Raw genomic sequence first — 20,171 nt, forward strand, 5'->3', positions numbered from 1 at the left:
TTTAGAAGTTTGGATTTATCCTAATTGCAGTAGAAAGCCGTTGGCGTGTTTTTGATCAGCCTCTCAACATTTTAAAGTGATTAACTTGACTTTAGGGTGAAGAATAAGTTTTATGGAGCAAAGGAAGGAGCAGGAAGACCAGTAGGAAACTTGCAGTTGGCGGAGGGTGGCACCCAGGTCTAGGCACATGCATATAAAGTATGTAGAAATGGATGGATTTAGGATATGCATTTCAACTTGTTGATATATTTGATGAGGATCAAGAAAGAGAAAAGCTAAAGATGACTCTTCACTTTTTTTTTTTAATTTTTTTTTTTTTACCTTGGGCATGTACACACTTGATGTTGGCTCGACATGAAGAAGATCTGGAAAGAATGTGGGGCAAAGCTAGGAACGAGGGGTAGATGAGGGATTTCAGAAGTTTGTTTCAGACATTGTAAAGTTGCTATGGCAGTGAATGTTCAATAAAAGTGACACAGTGTTAAGTGCTCTGATACAGTTGTGTTCATAGGTTTTGGGGAATGGAAAGTAGATTCTAAGCCTTTGGGGGCAAGTAAATGCAGGAGCCCCTTTTTGTCTATGTTCTCATAGCATAGCTGAGTTTACAGTGATAGGGTGCTAATCATACTGTGCTGTATACTTATTTATGTGCTCTGGACTTTGTAGATTAATTGAAGGTTGAACTTGTATGTTTTTTTTTGTTCTCCATTTGTTGTCCCTATACATGAGTATTACTTTTTAGTATAACTATATAAAACTTCGGTGAATAGATATGACTATTGCAATCTGATACCATGAACTAAAGCTGATGTGTGTGTGTGTGTGTGTGTGTGTGAGAGAGAGAGAGAGAGAGAGAGAGAGAGAGAGAATATATATTTAAGAAATGTTCTAGTGAAAAGGTCAGTAGCACTTGATAGGTGATTAGAACAATTGAATCAATGAGAGGAATAAATAGTGATAATAATAATGTTTAGTGTTTACTATATGCCAGGCACTATTTTAAGTCTTTATACACATTACTTAATATTCATTTAACCCTTACACAATTTTATGAGGTGTAGGCACTATTAGTATCATCCCTAGTTAATAGATGAAGAAGCCATCTCCAGAGAAATAGTGTGCTTAAGGTTATACAATTAAGATGTAATGGGCTGGGAGGTGGTGGTGCACCCCTTTAATCCCAGCACTTAGAGGCAGGTGGATCTCTATGAGTTCAAGTCCAGCCTGGTCTACAGATCAAGGTCCAGGGCAGACAAGGCTACACTTAGAAACCCTCTCTTGAAAAACCAAAATAAATAAATAAGTAAATAAATAAATTAAAAATAAATGTGGAACTAGGAGGACGTCTCATATTAAAATGCTCTTACTGTGTTGTGTTACTTCCCAGTTGAGAATGAAAATTTTATGTGTATTCTTTGAGGTTTGTACAAACATCAAATGCCATTCTGATGGATATTGATATTAGAGATCACTGGAATGTGGAAAGTACTCATATGGTATTGGAGTGGAAGCTAGCAGGCCAGAAACTGAAGTTTTGGATATACAGTTCTCTTTGCTACCCACAGTATTGCCTTGAAAGCTAGGGGAAGGATGGTAGCAACTCTGGCATGAAGTGCTAGACAGGCTTTTCCTAGTTAATTAGACTAGCCTAATATCTAATTTTGTAGAATCCACACTTGACTAGTCATTTTACTAAGGAGAATAAAGAAAAGTTTGGTTTGTTTAGCACACTGCTCTAAGACACCTTCCTGTTATATAAAGAACTCTAGAGGCTGGAGAGATGGCTCAGTGGATATGATTAAAAACTCAGAGGACTTGAGTTTTGATCCTCAGAACTCATGTTTTCTCTTGCTGTGATAAAATACCATGACCAAAAGGAACTTGGGGAGAAAAGGGCTTATTTCTGCTTACAGTTTGTATTAGTTACTTTTCTGTTGCTGTGGTAAAATACCTCAAGATCATGATGGGGAACCACTAGAGACAGCTGACCTGAGCTAGTGGGAGCTCATGGGCTCTGGACTGACAGCTGGGAAGCTAGTATGGGACTGAACTAGGCCCTCTGAATGTGGGTGACAGGGTCTGTTTGTAGGGCCCCTGGCAGTGGGACTAGGATTTATCCCTGGTGCATGAACTGGCTTTTTGGAGCCCATTCCCTATGGAGGGATACCTTGCTCAGCTCTGATGCAGGAGGGAGTGGCTTGGTCCTGCCTCAATTTGATATGCCAGGCTTTGTTGACTCCCCACAGGAGGCCTTACCCTCTTTGAGGAGTGGAGGGGGATGGGGTGGGGGGGGAGGTGCGAGGGAGAGGGAGGAGGAGAGGGAGGACTGTACTTGGTATGTAAAGTGAAAAAAAATTAAAAAGGAGACTTCCAAATCAACTCCTGCTGTACATCTTTCTTAATATTAAGTCTATATTCCAAGCTGTTTCCTAAGTATTTTCTCTTTTCTCCTTGTAAATAAAAATCACAATGTGCAAATAAATTAATTACCCCCCCCCCAAAAAAAAAAAAAAACCACGACCAAGGCAACTTATAGAAAGAAGGGTTTATTTGGGGCTTACAGTTTCAGAGGGTTAGAGTGGATGACCACCATGGTGGGAAGCATGGCTGCAGACGAGCTTGAAGCATCTGAAAGCTCATATCCTAATCCATAAGCAGGAAACAGAGTGCATGGCAGAGGCGTGGAAACCTTAAGCCCACCCCCAGTGACACATCACCTTTAACAAGGCCACTCTTCCTAATCTCAAATAGCTACCAACTGGGTATTCAACTCAGGTATTCAAATGCCTGAGACTTATGGGGGACATCTCATTCAAACCACCACACAGTTGTAGTCTTGAAGAGAAATTGGGGTAGGAACTCAAGGCAGGAACCTGGAGGCAGAAACTGAGGCAGAGACCATGGAGCATGTTGCTTACTGGCTTGCTCCTCATGGCTTACTCAGGCTACTTTCTTATACCACCTAAGATCTCCTGCCCAAGGGTGGTACCACTCACATGGTCTGGATCCTCCCATATCAATCATTAATCCAGAAAATGCTCTACAGACTTGCCTACAAGCCAGTCTGATGGAAGCATTTTCTCAATTGAAGTCCCCTCTTCTCAGTATGACCTTGGTTTGTGTCAAGTTGGACAAAAACTAACCAGCATGCCATGTAAAGCCAGATGGTAGCAAGCATCTGTAATTGCAGAGATCCTGTGCAAGGATGGGTGGTGGAGACAGGAGAACCCTGGAAGCTTATGGGCCAGCTAGCCTGGCATGTGCAGCAACAGACAATAGATCCTGTCTAAAACAAGATGAAAAGGCTAGGGCTGACACTTGAGATTGTCCTCTGCCCTACACACACACACACACACACACACACACACACACACACACACACACACACACACACACACACACACACACACGGTGGTGGCGGGGAGGAGACCGACTCTCGGAAGACTGGTGGAGACAACTTTTAGACATTGCTTATTTTTAAGGTTCAAGTAAATGTGTAAGGAAGACATCTAGAAAACATGAATACTTACCTAAATTGTGCTATAATCAGTGTATATATATATATATCTTGTTGATGACATCATCCTTATAAAAAACAGAATTGATCTTGAGAATATGGAGTTCAAACTGAGCCTCAAAATGTTAGTGAAGAAGAGTGTTTCTAGGTGTATGTATTAAGAATTTGTAGAATAATTCTTGGAGGTGTTAATTAGGTGATAAAGTTGTCAAAGTGGAAGGGAACAAATTATGAAGAACTTTGCATGTTGGGCAAAAATAGATCTTGGCAATCTGAAGTGTGGTGGAAAGCCAATAAGGACTGCAGGGAAGCTTTTCAGAATTGCAGGATCTCAGGTGTACTGTGAATGAGATTCTGCATGTAAACAACACTCCGTTGTGATTCATATGTTCACCAAAATTTAAAAATTAATTGCCAAAGTGAGAAGTTATTTATTCTGCTTTCCTGAGTCAAATGTTTGTAACTAGGAGCACTCTTCTCAACAGAAACTGTGTGAGAAGTGGTAGGATTTTTATATAGCTCCTAAAGTTTTAAGTAGTCTGTGAGATTTATGCTGACATTCCAGGTGGGCAGTAGCTAGAGATGCATAGAAATGCACCCTCTATCTTATTTAGGGAAGGAAAAGGAAATAGATCCACCAACCTACTTCGATGCCAGGCTGCACATGGTATACTCAAGCTAGTCAGTGGGGATATCTTGATTTTATAATTTCCTGAGAGTGATGTTGGAGAACAGCAGCTGTGTTGAAGGAAAGGTCTAGGATGTTCTTAGAAAATTCTCACTTATAACACGATGATTGACTTGATTCAGGAAGAGAATACTACTTTTCTAAATGACATGATTTCTTAGATGTATTGCTAAGTAAAAACATAGTGGAGTAGTGGGGCTACTATACTAACCTGGAAAACTTAGAACATTTGTTCTAAGTTAGATGTACATTAGATATACACTAATTAACACGCACCTGTACATTAGATGTATAAGTACATCTGTATGATAAATTCCTAGAAATGAAATTATTTGGATAGAAGCTATATGTATACTTTTAGTGTTAATAGATTTTGCCTAATTGCTTTCCATAAACAATCATCTCATATTATCACAAATGATGCATAGGTATGATAAGTTAGATATTTAACATTTGAGTCTGGGGAGATAGACCAGTGGATAAGAGTGCTTGCTGTACAAGCAGGATGACCAGAGTTTGAATCCTTAGCACTATGCCAGAAACCAGGCATGAATGCACATGCCCGGAACCCTAGCATAGGAGAATGGAGACAAGTAGATCTCAGTGGTTCTCTGACCAGACAATCTAGCTGAAATGGTTGGCTTCCAGTTCAGTGAGAGACCCCTATCTCAATAAGATGGAGAGTGATCTCAATATCCTGCTCTGGTCTTTGCATTTGTACACTCATGTATAACACACACACACACACACACACACACACACACACACACACACACACACACACATCCAATTTATTGGCTTTTGTCAAGGTGGTGGTTAAAAATGGGTCCTCAGTATTATTTTAATTCATATCACATCTCACTAAAGCAGTGGTTTTCAACCTTCCTAATGCTGCAACCCTTTAATCCTCTTCCTCATGTTGTGGTGACCCCCAACCACAAAATTGTTTTGTTGCTGCTTTATAACCATAATTTTGCTACTGTTATAAATCATAATGTAAATATATGATATGCAGGATGTCTGATTTGTGACCCTTAAAGGGGTCACAACCCAAAGGTTGAGAACCACTGCTCCAAAATATTGTTGAATGTTTCTGTAAATATTCATGTTCTTTTTCTAATTTTTCTGTTAGAATATTTCTTTTGCCTTTTTACTTATAGAAATTGTAAATGTTTTAGAGAAAGTATCCCCTTATGGATGGCTAGCAAACTTTGTGTTACTATCAATGGCAATAGCTAACATGTGACTAATGGCTACCATATTTGACAGAAGTTTGGAGGTAGACTCTTGTTTGCTACCAACTCATGTATCTTCAGGAAAGTGATAGGATAGGGCATGCATCTTTAAAAAGCATGCTCACTATCATGGTTTTATTTGGAAAACATAGATGCATTTCTTTTCTTTTTCTTTTTTAATTTTTGGGATTGTATTTTAATTACAATCCTTCTCCCTTCCCTTTGCTCCCTCCAAAGTCTCCCATATTTCCTGCCCAGCTCTCCTTCAAATTCATAGTCTCTTTTTTCATCAATTGCCATTACATGCATATATATACATGTATATTCCTAACTCTAGCCTGTTGAGTCCATATAATGTTTCTTGTATATATGTCTTCAAGACTGACAGTTTGGCACTGGACAACTATTGTTGGCTCTTCTCTAGGGAATACCACCTCTCCTGCTCCCAGCTTTACTCAGTTGCCTATAGTCCTGTGTAGGGTTGCGACCTCATGGGCTTTTCCCTGTCCAGTTTGACACGTTTGTTGGTGTCATCCTTATTCAGCTCACTCTTGGGTGGTCATGTTGGTGAGACTTTATGAGTGTGACTTCTGATATTACTAGGAGACACAATCTCAGCAAACTGCTGATCCTCTGGCTTTTACAGTCTTTCTGTCCCTTCCTCTGCAATGTGTGGGAGTGTTTTGTAGATGGGACTGGGCTCTACAACTCTGCATATTGATTGGTTGTAGTTTTCTGTAGTATCTCCATCGGCTGTAAAGAGAAGTTTCCTTGATGAGGGGTAAGGACTACACGTATCTGTAGCTGTAAGGAGAAATGTTTACAGATTGTTGTGAGGGATTATGTTGGTTTAATAAATTAGTAGTAGATTAGTAGAATGAGCAGATTCTCCTCCAATAAACATGATTTCACTAGCATTGATTAGTTATCTAGGTTTCCAGTACCAGGGATGCAGGGATGGTATCTCTCTTGTTGAACAGGTCTTTTGTTTTGTTTTTAAAGGTGTGTGTGTGTGTGTGTGTGTGTGTGTGTGTGTGTGTGTGTGTGAGAGAGAGAGAGAGAGAGAGAGAGAGAGAGAGAGAGAGAGAGAGAGAGAGAGGGAGGGCATGAGTACATGTGTGCATGGGCACACACAGAAGCTAGAAGGAGACATCAGATCAGATCCCTTGGAGCTGGAGGCATTTGTGAGCTTCTCCCCTCAGTGTGAATGCTGGGATCTGAGCTCCAGTCCTCTGATTAAGCACTCTTAACTGCTGAACATCTCACTAGCCCTAGGCTTTATACTATAGATTCTTAAGAAACGTAGCTTGGTATCCTCTGCTTTGCTGATGGGAAGTTAAAAACAATAGAAAATATGAATGAAATAGAATGTTAATAAATTTCAAAACTTACTGATGTAAAAAGTCACAGCTATGTTTTAAATGGATTGCCTCTCCATTATTTTTCATACTTCCTACTAGGTTACCACCAAAGAACATCAGTTTGGTCTCGGGGCTCCAGTTTCTGAAGCTGGAAAAAACCAGAATACTCTCCAACTAGAACAAGAAGTGAGAACCCAAGATAGATTCATCTCTACACTGAAATTACAGGTTAGTCCTAGTTTATGTATTAATAAATACTTCTCTTAATTAATTTGGGATGTGGATGTATTTTAAAATAAGAAAATTGAAGGCAAATAATTACTAATTCAGAGCTTGTTTAAATCTAAAGATTCTAAAATTCAGTTTTTATTACCACTTTGATATAATAGATTCAGAGTTAGTGAGAAAACTATGTGGTATTGTTTTTTTGTTTGTTTGTTTATTTTTTATTTTTTTGGTTTTTCAAGACAGGGTTTCTCTGTGTAGCTTTGTGCCTTTCCTGGAACTCACTCTGTAGTCCAGGCTGGCCTCGAACTCACAGAGATCTGCCTGCCTCTGCCTCCCGAGTGCTGGGATTAAAGGTGTGTGCCATTACCGCCGGCTTGTTTGTTTATTTTAAGACAGGCTCTTGCTATGGAGACCAGATTGGCTTCCAACTCAGCAATACTTTTGTGTCAGCCCTGCAAATTCTGGGGTTACAGGTATGAGGCCATGCCAGGCAGATCAGCTATTTTTTTTTTTTTTTTTTTTTTTTGGTTTTTCGAGACAGGGTTTCTCTGTGTAGCTTTGCGCCTTTCCTGGGACTCACTTGGTAGCCCAGGCTGGCCTCGAACTCACAGAGATCCGCCTCAGATCAGCTATTTTTTAATGCAAAATCTTACTTAGCTATTTCCAACCATGTGAAATAGCATTTCCATTGCTGTTAAAATAACAAGTGGTTAAATAATTATGACACTTAGCTAGCAAATGACAAATAGGATTTCTTTGAACTTCAGGTTAGCAGGGATTTGAATATAGTGCTCTGCACTGCAGGTTTGGGATCATCTGTTCTCATGGTACCTGGCACATGGTATAATAAAGTCTCTTAAAACAGACCTCCTAGGGGCTGGAGATGTAGTCCAGTTGGTAGAGTACTTGCCTAGCATGTACAGAGCCCTGGATTTGATCCCCAGCACCACATAAACTGGGCACAGAGAACATGTCTGTTATCCTAGCACTCAGGAGGTAGAGGCAGGAGGATCAAACATTCAGTGTAATCCTCAGGCTTCACAGTGAGTTTGAGGCCAGCCAGGGCCACATGAGAATCTGTCTGGGGTTAGGAAAGCAGGGACTTTGGGGGAAGATAAAGTAGACTTAACATTTTGTTTCCTTTTTCCTTCTGTTAAATATAGTTTCAAACTGTAAACATTAGATATAAAACAGTATAACATTTTTTCCTTTTTTTAAACATAGATTCTTTTCTCATACAATATAATCTACATATAGTTTCCCTTCCCTCTACTCCTCTCAGTACCTCCCCACCTCCTCTCCTATCCAGATCTACCCCTTTTCTGTCTCATTAGAAAAGAACAAACTTCTAAGAGGTAACAACAAAATATAACAAAATAAAATATAGTAAGATAAAACAAAAACCATCTTTATCTTGTTGGACAAGACAAACTAACAGAAAAATAAAAGAGCTCCAAGAGCAGGTACAAGAATCAGAGACGTACTCATTCACACATCCAGGAGTCCCCTAAAAGTGCTAACCTGAAAGCTATAGTATATGTGCAGGGGACCTGGTGCAGACCCATGCAGGCCCTGTGATTGCTGCTTCAGTCTCTGTGAGCTCATAGGAGCTTTACTCAGTTTTTTTTTTTTTTTTTTTTTTTTGGTTTTTCGAGACAGGGTTTCTCTGTGTAGCTTTGCGCCTTTCCTGGAACTCGCTTTGGAGACCAGGCTGGCCTCGAACTCACAGAGATCCGCCTGGCTCTGCCTCCCAAGTGCTGGGATTAAAGGCGTGCGCCACCACCGCCCGGCTTTACTCAGTTTTTTTAAGAGGGCCTTCTTCTCCTGGTGTCCTTCATCCCCGTTGTCTTCCCTGCTTATTCTGCCTCCTCTTCTTTGGGGTTCCTTGAGTTCTGAGGGGAGAGATTTGATGGAGACATCTTGTTTAGAGCTGTGTGTTTCAAGGTCTCTCTTGGTGTGTGTAATATCTGGCTATGGGTCTCTGTATTTGTTCCCATCTGCTACAGGAACCATAGGAAGCCTCTCTGATGATAGTTGAATAAGACACCAATCTGAGTATAGCAGAATATCATTAGGAGTCATTTTATTGTTACTTTCCACTGTGCTAGTTTCCATACCACCCCTCAAATGTCCTTCAGTTCTAGTTGTCTCTCCCCTCACATTCGCTCCCTCAATCTCGTCTCTCCTCTTCCTCCCCACCTGATCCTCCTGTTCTTGTGCTCTTCTCCTATACTCCACCCATAAAATCTATTCTATTTCTCCTTCCCAGGGAGATCCATGTGTCCCCCCAGTCTCTTCCTTTATGCCTGTCCTCTCTGGTCCTATGGATTATAGCTTAATTATTATTTGTTTAATGGCTACTATCTAGATATAAGCAAATATGTAAAGTGTAGACACAAGAATAAAGACTAGTTAGGGAATCTCAACCCAAAAAGAACAGCATGGTATAGTTCTTATATTTTCTTTTCCTCGGTATATTCCAGAAAGACTTGTAGGCTAGAAACTTGAAGTGAAAGGAGGAACATGCAAAAAAGGATCCCAGAAAAGCACAAGGCAGACGACTTTAAGATAGTGACTGCCTGCTCCAAAACAAGCAGATTAAAAGAACACTACAGACCTTCCCTGCCAGCATAAGCCAGAGAGAGTCTAGGCTATAATCCTTGCCAGGCTGTGACAGGGAGCCTCAGTTCTGCCTCTTCTTGACCTCATTTCCTACCTCTGCCCCAACTAGAGTACTATCAAAGAAAACTGAGCGGGGAACCAAGACTTTACTCCCCATCAGGTAGTAGGGAGGTACATAGTCTTCTGATGTCAGTAGAGACCACAGTGGGCGCCCAGACATCTGCTCTTACCCTACAGTAAGAAGCACCCTTAATGCTATTGGGGTATCAGAGGAGACAGAGCAGAGTCAGGACTTTACTTCTCCTAACAAGGCCTCTCTTCTGATTTGAATCTGAATTGTTCCCCACAGGCTCTTTTTTTAGTGGTCAGTCTTCAGCTTGTGGTGCTATTTTAGGAGGTGGGGCCTGGCTGGTAGAAGTAGCTCATTGGGGATTGGCGTTTGAAGGATATGCTGGCCCATGGTTCCAGTTTGCACTCTGCTTCCTGGTCCACCAATATGTGAACCAGCCCATTCTGCTTGTGTCAGGAACATTTGAGTAAGACTGAATTAAAAGGTAATGAACTAATCTATTTGGTGGAGGAGATTCCAAATGTTCTTGTTTTTGTGGTGGTGGGAATCAAACCAGGGCCTTGCACATGTTAGGCAAGCACTCTATTCCTTAAGCCATAGTTCCAGATCTTAGAAGAGGAAATTTCAAGACTGCATAATAATCAGGATATGGCATTCTGCGTTCAGACAGCTTTTTTTTTTTTTTTCCCCAGTTTTAGTTTTTTTGAGACAGGGTTTCTTTCTTCTCTAAGTAATTGCACTGGCTGTCCTGGAATTCCCTCTGTAGACCAGCTAGCCTCAGCTCACAGAGATCTGCCTGCCTCTGCCTCACGAGTTTTGGGGTTAAAAGCGTGCACTACCACCACCAGGCTGTACTCAGGCTGCTTTGTAGAGAGGCGGAGGAAGTAGAACAGAAAGATGTAGAAAACATGCCGTTTGGGGGCATGCAATGTGATTGAAACTGCAGCAAAGGCAAGGGTGAACCAGGTGGCTGTGATTGTAAAGAGAGTAGCATGATTGAGGAGAACCCTTTCACCTTGCACTGGGACCATAGGAAAGGTGCCTTGAGGGTGAGACCCAACTCATGAAAGGCTGAATTTTCTTTAACAGAGTCTCAGGCAACCTAGGGAGGGTTTTCAGTGCACAGGCACTCAAAGACTACTCAAGCTTTTGGTCCATTGGGTTCCAGTTCTTGAGCTTGCGACAGAACATGACATCATCTACACAATACTAATTTTGCAGGCATGCAGAATGAAGGAGTTCTAGTTAACTTGGAGGCTTGCACCAATATTTTTAACAAAAGCCTGGGAAGTCAGGCAGTGTAGAGCAGGATCAGATTCCCTGCAGGGAGTCCTTTGGTGGACTTTGCACGAAGCTTTAAGGATAAAACCACGTTGTGGTAGAGAACTCAGGATGTTGGAGATGTGAAGACATGGGGTTTCTGCTGAGGAAAGCTGCAGTACCAAGTAGATTTTGCCCGAAGAGAGTCCTTGTGCACTACAGGCAGCAGAGCACAGGGGCAGAGCTACCTTAGCCCAGTGGAGCTTCCAGCGTGTTATGCATATACCAGATTCCAGGTGTGGAGGACTCTAACCTTCCTCTTCCAAAGTACTTATATCATGAATTGAGTAAAAGCAGAGTTTCCTATTGGACAAAAATGGTATTCATGTATTTATTGATGATCCATTTGTTTTACTTCCACTTAACAATAAATTGAACACTGTGTACAGAATACATAATTCATGATGCATAAAGGAGTTCTTTATGTTGCTTAGAAGTCAATGGAAAGTACAGGTAAATAAATTATTTTCGTGCATTTTATAAAATACTAAGATAGGGCTGAGAAGTTAACTCAGTCAATGAATTGCTTATACAAAGAACTGATTTTAAACCATAGAACCTGTGTAAAAAAGCCAGGTATGGTAGGGTTTGCTTGTAATTCCAGTTCTGGGGAGGTGGGCACAGGCATATCCCTAGATTTCTCTGGCCATTGAGAGACCCTGTCTTTAAAAATCTAAAGTGTCGGGGCCCTGGTGGCACACACCTTTAATCCTATCACTCAGGAGGCATTGGCAGATGAATCTCTTGAGTTCGAGGTCAGCCTGGTCTACGAGTGAGTTCCAGGACGGCCAAGGCTACACAGAAACCCTATCCTGAAAAATCTAAAAAAAAAGCCAATACCACTCTTGGGCATATTCCCAAGGAATGCTTAATCATACCACAAGGGCACATGCTCAGCTATGTTCATAGCAGCATTATTTGTAATAGCCAGAACCTGGAAACAACCTAGATGCCCTTCAACTGAAGAATGGATAAATAAAATGTGGTACATATACACAATGGAGTACTACTCAGCAGAGAAAAACAATGACTTCATGAGGTTTGCAGGCAAATGGATGGATCTAGAAAAAATCATCCCGAGTGAGGTAACCCAGACTCAGAAAGACAAACATGGTATGTACTCATTCAGAGGTGGATACTAGATATAAGACAAAGGATGACTAGACTGCTACTCACAACTCCAGGGAGGCTACCTAGTAAAGAGGACCCTAAGAAAGACACAGGGATCGCCCAACAACAGAGAAATGGATGAGATCTACATGAGCAAACTGGACTTGAGGGGAGGGTAATGAAGGACAGGGGTCAAGGGAAAGAGAGCTTAAGGGGAGTGGGAGATCCCAGCTGGATCAAGAACAGAGAGGGAGAACAAGGAAAGAGAGACCATGATAAATGAAGACCCCATGGGAATAGGAAGAAGCAAAGTGCTAGAGAGGTCCCCAGAAATCCACAAAGATACCTCCACAATAGACTTCTGGCAATGGTCAAGAGAAAGCCCGAACTGACCTACTCTGGTGATTGGATGGCCAAACACCCTAACTGTCATGGTAGAACTCTCATTTAATGACTGATGGAAGCGGATGCAGAGATCCACAGCCAGGCCCCAGGTGGAGGTTCCGGAGTCCAATCGGCGAGAAAGGAGGGATTGTATGAGCGAGAATTGTTGAGACCATGATTGGAAAAAGCACAGGGACAAATAGCAAAACTAGTGGAAACACATGAACTGTGAACCAATGGCTGAGGAGCCCCCAACTGGATCAGGTCCTCTGGATAAGTGAGACAGTTGATTAGCTTGAACTGTTTGGGAGGGCCCCAGGCAGTGGAGCCAGGACCTGTCCTTGGTGCATGGGCTGGCTGTTTGGAGCCTGGGGCCTATGCAGGGACACTTTGCTCAGCCTGGGTGAAGGGAGGAGGGGACTGGACCTGCCTGGACTGAATCTACCAGGCTGAACTGAATCCCCAGGGGAGTCCTTGCCCTGGAGGAGATGGGAAATGAGGGGTGGGTTGGGGGGAGCATGGAGTGGGGGCGGGAGGAGGGAGGACAGGGGAATCCGTGGCTGATATGTAAAATTAAATTAAATTATAAAATAAAAAAAAAACACTTGATAAAGAAAAAAATCACAATTTCAATAGTGAAATTTAAAAAAGTAAAATAAATATGAAAAAAAAAAGAAAAAAGCCAAAGTGTAAGTACCTAAGGAATGACACTTGAGTTTGTCTTCAGCCTGCACACACGTGAACTCATGCACACCACACATATTCACAGCCTGAAGGGGGATTGCTGAGGAGAAAGCTTAGTAGGTAGAGGGTTTGCTGTTCAAGTGTGAGAAATGAAATTCAGATTCCCAGCACTGTAGCTAGAGTTTTCCTGCCTGGCCCACAGTCAGGACAAATCTCTGTCACCCGCCAGTCCCACAGCCGCTCAGACCCAACCAAGTAAACACAGAGACTTATATTGGTTACAAACTGTATGGCCGTACCAGGCTTCTTGCTAACTGTTCTTACAGCTTAAATTAATCCATTTTTATAAATCTATACCTTGCCACGTGGCTTGTGGCTTAACAGCATCTTCACATGCTGTTTGTCATCGTGGTGGCTGGCAGTGTCTCTAACCAACCGTCTTATTAAATAAGAAACACAGAGCCGATTCAGAGAAGAAAGCCAAGAGGTCAGAGCTAAGAGCCTTACCCTTCCTGCTTCAGCCGAGAGCTCTTCGAAAAGGGAACTACTTTCTGTGTGTTTGTCTTTATAGTCTTTTTGTTCTGCCTTCTTATTGGTTGTAAACCCAAACACGACTGCCTCATCACTGCCTGTCTGTAGAGACTTCTAGGTCTTTTATGGTTGGGATTGAGATTAAAGGCGTGTGTCTCCAATGCTGGCTGTATCCTTTTACACACAGAGATCTACCTAGCTCTGTCTACCAAGTGCTGGGATTAAAGGCGTGCGCCACCACCGCCACGCTCTTGCTATGGCTGTAATAGCTCTGACCCCTGGGCAACTTTATTTATTAACATACAATTAAAATCACGTTTCAGTACAAGTAAAATACCACCACACAGCACTCATGTAAATACTGGGTAGGCTGGCTGCTTTCCAGCAGCTGTGGTACTCAGGAGGGACAGACAGGATCTCAGGAGTCAGCAGACTAGCTAGATGAGGCAAATCTGGGAGCGCTGAGTTAAACTGAAGGACCCAGCCTCAATATATAAGGTGGGGAGCGATCAAAACACTCTTTATTAACGCCTGTCCTGTCCTTCACAGGCATACACATGTGCACATTTACCCTTCCACCCGTCAGTGTATACACGTGAACATGTATGTGCACACACACACACACACACACACACACACACACACACACACACACACACACGCCAGAAAACCCACACAACCCAGCTGTGAAGACAGATGAATCCTCTGGTTTATTTCAAAATGGCATACTGTTGATCAAAGTAGCTGAGAGAAGAAAGGTAGGGAAAATAAAGAAATTTGGTGTGGCAATTGGAATGGGAAATGTCTTCCACAGGCTGGAAGTATTTGGGCACCTGGTCCCTAGGTTTTGAAAGTGAGTGACTAGGGTTAAACTCACCTGAGTGCTCTGCTTCTTGGGATGGCCGTAATGTGAAGAACTCTGCCACATCCTTCCTAGATCCTCAGAAACTGTGGTCCAAATCTTCGTTTCCACCCTTAAGTCGCTTCTCTCAGGTATTTTGTCAGTGACAGGAAAACCTGGTATGAGAATGATGAACAGATAGTTTAGCACAAGGTTTATGTTCCGGTTGCTGCAAGGTGGACTGCACATTTGCTTTAAAGAAAGCAGAAAGAAAGTGTTAACTACTCTTTGGCTGGTGAGCCAAGAACAAACCAGCTTACCAAAGGAAAAGTACTACGTTTTCCTACAGTTGAGGCCTAAGGAATCTTCCTGAGGCATCTCCTGAGGAGGATTTTGTGACACACAAAATATAACGCTGCAACAGTTCCCCTAAAATGTTCTAAAGCAGTCCTGGGAGAGTCTTCTAGTGTGTCTGCAGCAGGGGTGCCTACACTGGTGATGTGGAAACCAGGCTGGACAGAGAGAAGGGCTGGCGTCACAAATGACACTTTGGCATCACATTCTCAGTGACATGAGTGACTTTCCCTTTACATTATCAGAGAATTTCTTTTGAAATTAAAATAACTCAATTTTTATAGCTATAAGCACTATTTTAAAGCAACTTAATATATTCTAATTTCATATGTACACTCAGACATTCAGAGAACTTTCTTTAATTGGTGTATGGTAGTAGGCAAAAGAGAAGAATAGGAGATACTTCTGAAATTCAGGCCAGTCATGATAAAAGATTGAACTAGGGAAATATTTTGTACATTTATAGATCCCTTTCCTTTTTGTTAAAAAATTCATTGTTGTTTGTTTCCTGGTTTTGATGATTCAGATTTTAAATCTTACAAGTTAGTATGCTTTACAAAGTGCCACAACAAAAGTTGGATTACTATAACCATAATGACTTCTTATGCTTCTTAATGTGATTTATTCAAAATAGTAAATGGCATTGTAACATATTTAGTTAAAATAATTCACTGTTGCCGGGCGGTGGTGGCGCACGCCTTTAATCCCAGCACTCGGGAGGCAGAGGCAGGCAGATCTCTGTGAGTTCGAGGCCAGCCTGGACTACCAAGTGAGTTCCAGGAAAGGCGCAAAGCTACACAGAGAAACCCTGTTTTGAAAACCACCCCCCCAAAAAAAAAATCATTGTTAGCTGGGCAGCGATGGTGAACACCTTTAACCCCAGCACTTGAGAGGCAGAAGTAGGCAGATCTATGTGAGTTTGAGGCCAGCCTGGTCTACAGTGCGAGTTCTAGGACAGCCAGGGCTACAAGGAGAAACCCTGTCTCAAAACAAAACAAAACAAAACAAAACTATTGTTCGGTATGGTGATGCATACCTTTAATCCCAGCATTCAGGAGACAGGGCAGATGATCTCTGAGTTTGAGGCCAGCTTGGTCTGCATAGGAGTTCCAGGCTAGCCAAAGTTATATAGTTAGACTGTGTCTCAAAAACAACAAAACAAAACAAACAACAACAGAAAAAAAAAAAACAGAAAAAAATCAACTCATGACTTATAGGACATTCTTCAAAGAGGGACACACACAATTTATATTTTTAAAGTAAACTGTCAATTTTGAAAGAAGTTACCTCTGTTGTTACTTGACCAAGGTTAAGACAGGACTGACTAAGAATTATGACCAGGCATTTAGCAATTTTAGCTACTTCTTAAAGGCTTAGACTGGGTTTGGGAAGGTTGGGGGAGGTAAGGATTGATTGTATTTTTTTATTTAAAGGTGACTTAATCGTCTGAAGAAGACCAGTGTAATATCTTGAATATAGTATGTACTCTATAGATAATTAGTTAAATATGTTTAACTCACAAGTATCTTTATTATTGCACTTAACATGATGTGCCTCTTCAAGTGAACAAAAATTCTCTGAGAGTAGGTACCTAATATGTTCTTGTGATCTTTGGGATTTAATGTACTTTCTGATATTATTGTTGTTTAGTGGTCTCTCTCTCTCTCTCTCTCTCTCTCTCTCTCTCTCTCTCTCTCTCTCTTTCTCTCTTTCTCTTTCTCTCTCTCTCTCTCTCTCTCTCTCTCGTGTGTGTGTGTGTGTGTGTGTATGTGTGTGTGTGCGCAGATACAGCAGGGTGGTGGTGGCGCACACCTTTAATCCCAGCACTCTGGAGGCAGAGCCAGGCGGATCTCTGTGAGTTCGAGGCCAGCCTGGTCTACAGAGCGAGATCCAGGACAGGCACCAAAACTACACAGAGAAACCCTGTCTCAAAAAACAAACAAAAATAAATAAATAAAAAACAAACAAACAAAAATAAATAAATAAATAAAACATAGATACAGACTTTTACCATTGATAGCTTGATACTGGGTTGGCAAGGAAAGCTATTGTCCTCCATATTATTAGTCAGCAGATACTTGATTGATGTGACATTTGGTTTAGGCAAGTAAGTTATTGTGTTCAAAAGGCTTTTCTAAAGAGTTAACAGATTTTTTAAACAGCAAGTAGAAATTTAACTCTTGCAAAGTAAATGTCATTAATTATTCAAATTAATTTTAATTTCTTTATTGCAGGTAAATATTTGGCTTTCTTCCTCTTCCTTCTCCTTCTTTGAGACAAGGTCTCACTGTGTAGTCCAGGTTAGCCTTGAACTCATCCTCCTACCTTAGCCTTCTTCGTGCTAAGATTATGTGCATATGCCACCATGCCTGGCTATTTGGCTTTAAAAAAAAAAGTTTGATTTTTACAGCAATGGTAAGGGTTAAATGTGGGAGTAGAATCCAGGAGGAGTTGGGAGAAGGTGAGTATGATTGAAATGTATTGTGTACTTGTATGAAATTCTCAAGGAATAAATTACAAATTAAAAAAAAGTAGTATTTTTATTTTAAAAAATCCTGAAATTTGACATGAAAGGTGCAGTTATAAAAAAATTAATTTGGTGGCTGGGAATGTGGCTTAGAAGTAGGCTGCTTAAGCCGGGTGGTGGTGGTGCACGCCTTTAGTCCTACCACTCGGGAGGCAGAGGCCATTGGATCTCTATGAGTTCAAGGCCAGCCTAGTTTATAGAGTGAGTTTCAGGACATCCAGGGCTGTTACACAGAGAAACCCTGTCTCAAACCACCCTCCCCCACCCCCAAAAAAGTAGGCTGCTTAACTGGCATGCATAGTAGCCACATTGATTAGTTATTTTAATTAATATTTTCATTTAGGGTTCTTTTCCAAATTGGTAGCACTCACATGTTACAAAATGAAGAAGACACAGAAAGTTGTACAATTAGGTGTTTTTTATCAATGAAGCAAATGTGCCTTTCTTATTCCAACAGCTAGTTGCTTTTCTCAGAAGGAAGCTAAGGGACGCTTATTTATTTATTTATTTATTTATTTATTTATTTATTTATTTATTGTTTTTGCATCCCAATCAAAAGTTCCCCCTCCTTCCCTTCTTCACAGTCCCCTGCTCCCACTCCTCCTCCACTGTTTCTCTTCACATAGAGGCAGGCCTCCCAAGATTATCAGCCAGCCATGGTGTATCAAGTTGTAGTGAGACTAGGTACCTCCTCCTCTATTAAGGCTGATGAGGCAATCTTGTAGCAGGAATGTGTCCCAAAAAACTCAGTCAGAGATAGCCCCTGTTCTCACTGTTAGGAGTCTCACACGAAGACTATTAAGTTATACAACTGGAACCTATGTGGAGGACCTAAGTCAGTCCTATGCAGGCTCCCTGGTTGTCAGTTCAGTCTCTGTGAGCCCCTGTGAGCCCAGGTTAGTTGATTCTGTGTGTTTGCTTGTGTTCTTGATACCAAAGGTTCTACAGTCCTTTCAACCCCTCTTCTGTAGGAATCCCCTAGATCTGCCTAATGTTTGGCTGTGGGTCTGCATCTGTTTCCATCAGTTGCTGGATGAAGCCTCTCTGATGACAGTTGGGCTGGGCATCAGTTTCTCTGGGTTTGTGAGTTGTAGCATGATTCTCCTTTATAGCTAGTATTCACTTATGAGCTAAGGGACCCTTTTAATGTTGTTATTTCTTTTCTGATTAAAACAGATTGAAGATCTCAAACAGACAAATCATGACTTGGAAGAATATGTTAGGAAACTCTTGGATAGTAAGGAGGTGGTAAGCAGTCAAGTAGACGATTTAACCAACCACAATGAGCATCTTTGTAAAGAATTGATTAAAATTGATCAACTAGCAGAGCAATTAGAAAAAGAGAAAAATTTTGTGGTGGACACTGCCGACAAGGAACTTGAAGAAGCAAAGGTACTAAATTTACCATTGATAGTATTTTAATTGTACTATTAAGCATGTGATTATGAAATTAAGTTGGAAAAGTGAAATTTTCCTATCATTTGGAAGCTTTTTAGTTTGGCATATTTTAAGTCTGTTATAAGGATTAAATTGTATTTTTCTTATACTTCATTTCTTTACAATTTTTTGTTCATATTTTCCCTAAGTTTTATGAGCCTATTATGAAAATTTCAAAGCAACACAAATAGTCTCTGGATACAAAATTGCTCTGCTTTCCCTGTTCTTCTCTGTATATATCTGTAAACAAATAAAATCCCTACCCTTTTCAGAAAGGGTCTTGCTCTCCAGCCCAGGCTTATCTTGAATTGTGGTTCTTCTTGCTCAGTGTTCTGAGTACAGAATTACAGGCAGCATGCCTGACAATATAGTTATACAAACAGTGGTTTATCTTCTACTTTGAACCAAAATGAGAAACTTTTTATGTTGTTAAATTTGTTCATCCTGGTTGACTTGAGAGTTTTGGTTGTTTAGGAAGATGTTCTTATATCAAGAGCTGTAAACATATCTTCTAAAGTTTGCCTTTATATTTTTCAACACATACAGTTTATTCCTTTCATTTGAGGACACTTATCTGTAAGTAATTTCCTGGAGAAGGTCCTTAGAACTTCCTGTGAAAGTAGAGAGAGTGGCTTGTTTTTAGCTTGTAATAATTTACCTTCACACGGTTGCTACAAAAGTATTTAAAGGGCACTTCAAAGTAGCTTGTATGTCTTCAGTATTTTTCAATAAACGTGTCAGTTCACTTTAATCTTTCATGGTTTAGTGGTTAGTTGAGTACAGTCTTCATCTTGGCTATGAAAATTGTCAAATTGAAGAGTTTTACTGTCCTTTCTTCATATTAAAAATTAACTGTCTCCTTCCCAGACTGAAGAGGAAACATGATTGGCTGAATTCCAGCTCTTGAGTGTGCCCTTTGTAGACAGTATCTGTTTTCAAGATTTGTTTAAAACCTATTGACCAGATTGGAGTAGGGAGTAGGTAGGTGTCAGGGTGAATTCTCTGGTATTAAAAGGAAGAACTCCAGGGATGGAAAGCATCTGAATTATATGAGCTAGGTTTTACCTAAAAACAAAAATACTAAATTCATAGGTTGAAATTTTGCCTGGCTCAGAAAAGCATATTTCTAGACAAAATGATATTCATATATGATGTGGAATGTCTGCTACATTGGAGAATTGGAAAGCTATTTGAGCTTTTGAGGATGAGGTTGGCAGCATCTTTGGGATACCATTGTTGGAAAGAAAACCTGGGAACCATCG

The 20,171-nt window shown here is 41.0% G+C and overlaps 1 protein-coding gene across 11 annotated transcripts in view; it reads left to right on the top strand.

Moving 5' to 3' along the window:
• Tsga10 (testis specific 10) overlaps nt 1-20,171 on the top strand; it is a 103,168-nt gene that overhangs the window by 5,216 nt on the left and 77,781 nt on the right. For 7 of the 11 annotated variants that reach the window (XR_008219913.1, XM_052745112.1, XM_052745109.1 and 4 more), the window contains exons 2-3: nt 6,901-7,029; nt 18,649-18,864. Coding sequence is in view for 5 of the 11 variants with exons in the window: in XM_052745109.1 (XP_052601069.1) it covers nt 6,901-7,029; nt 18,649-18,864 (345 nt within the window). In the remaining 6 variants the exon portion in view is untranslated. Of the gene's footprint in view, nt 1-6,900; nt 7,030-18,648; nt 18,865-20,171 lie in introns of those variants that run through there. The other 4 variants (XM_052745117.1, XM_052745115.1, XM_052745116.1 and 1 more) reach the window with 2 other exon arrangements.

Source organism: Peromyscus californicus, unplaced genomic scaffold (genome assembly GCF_007827085.1).
Source record: "Peromyscus californicus insignis strain IS unplaced genomic scaffold, ASM782708v3 Scaffold_19__1_contigs__length_69161282, whole genome shotgun sequence".
Classification (NCBI taxonomy): domain Eukaryota; kingdom Metazoa; phylum Chordata; class Mammalia; order Rodentia; family Cricetidae; genus Peromyscus; species Peromyscus californicus.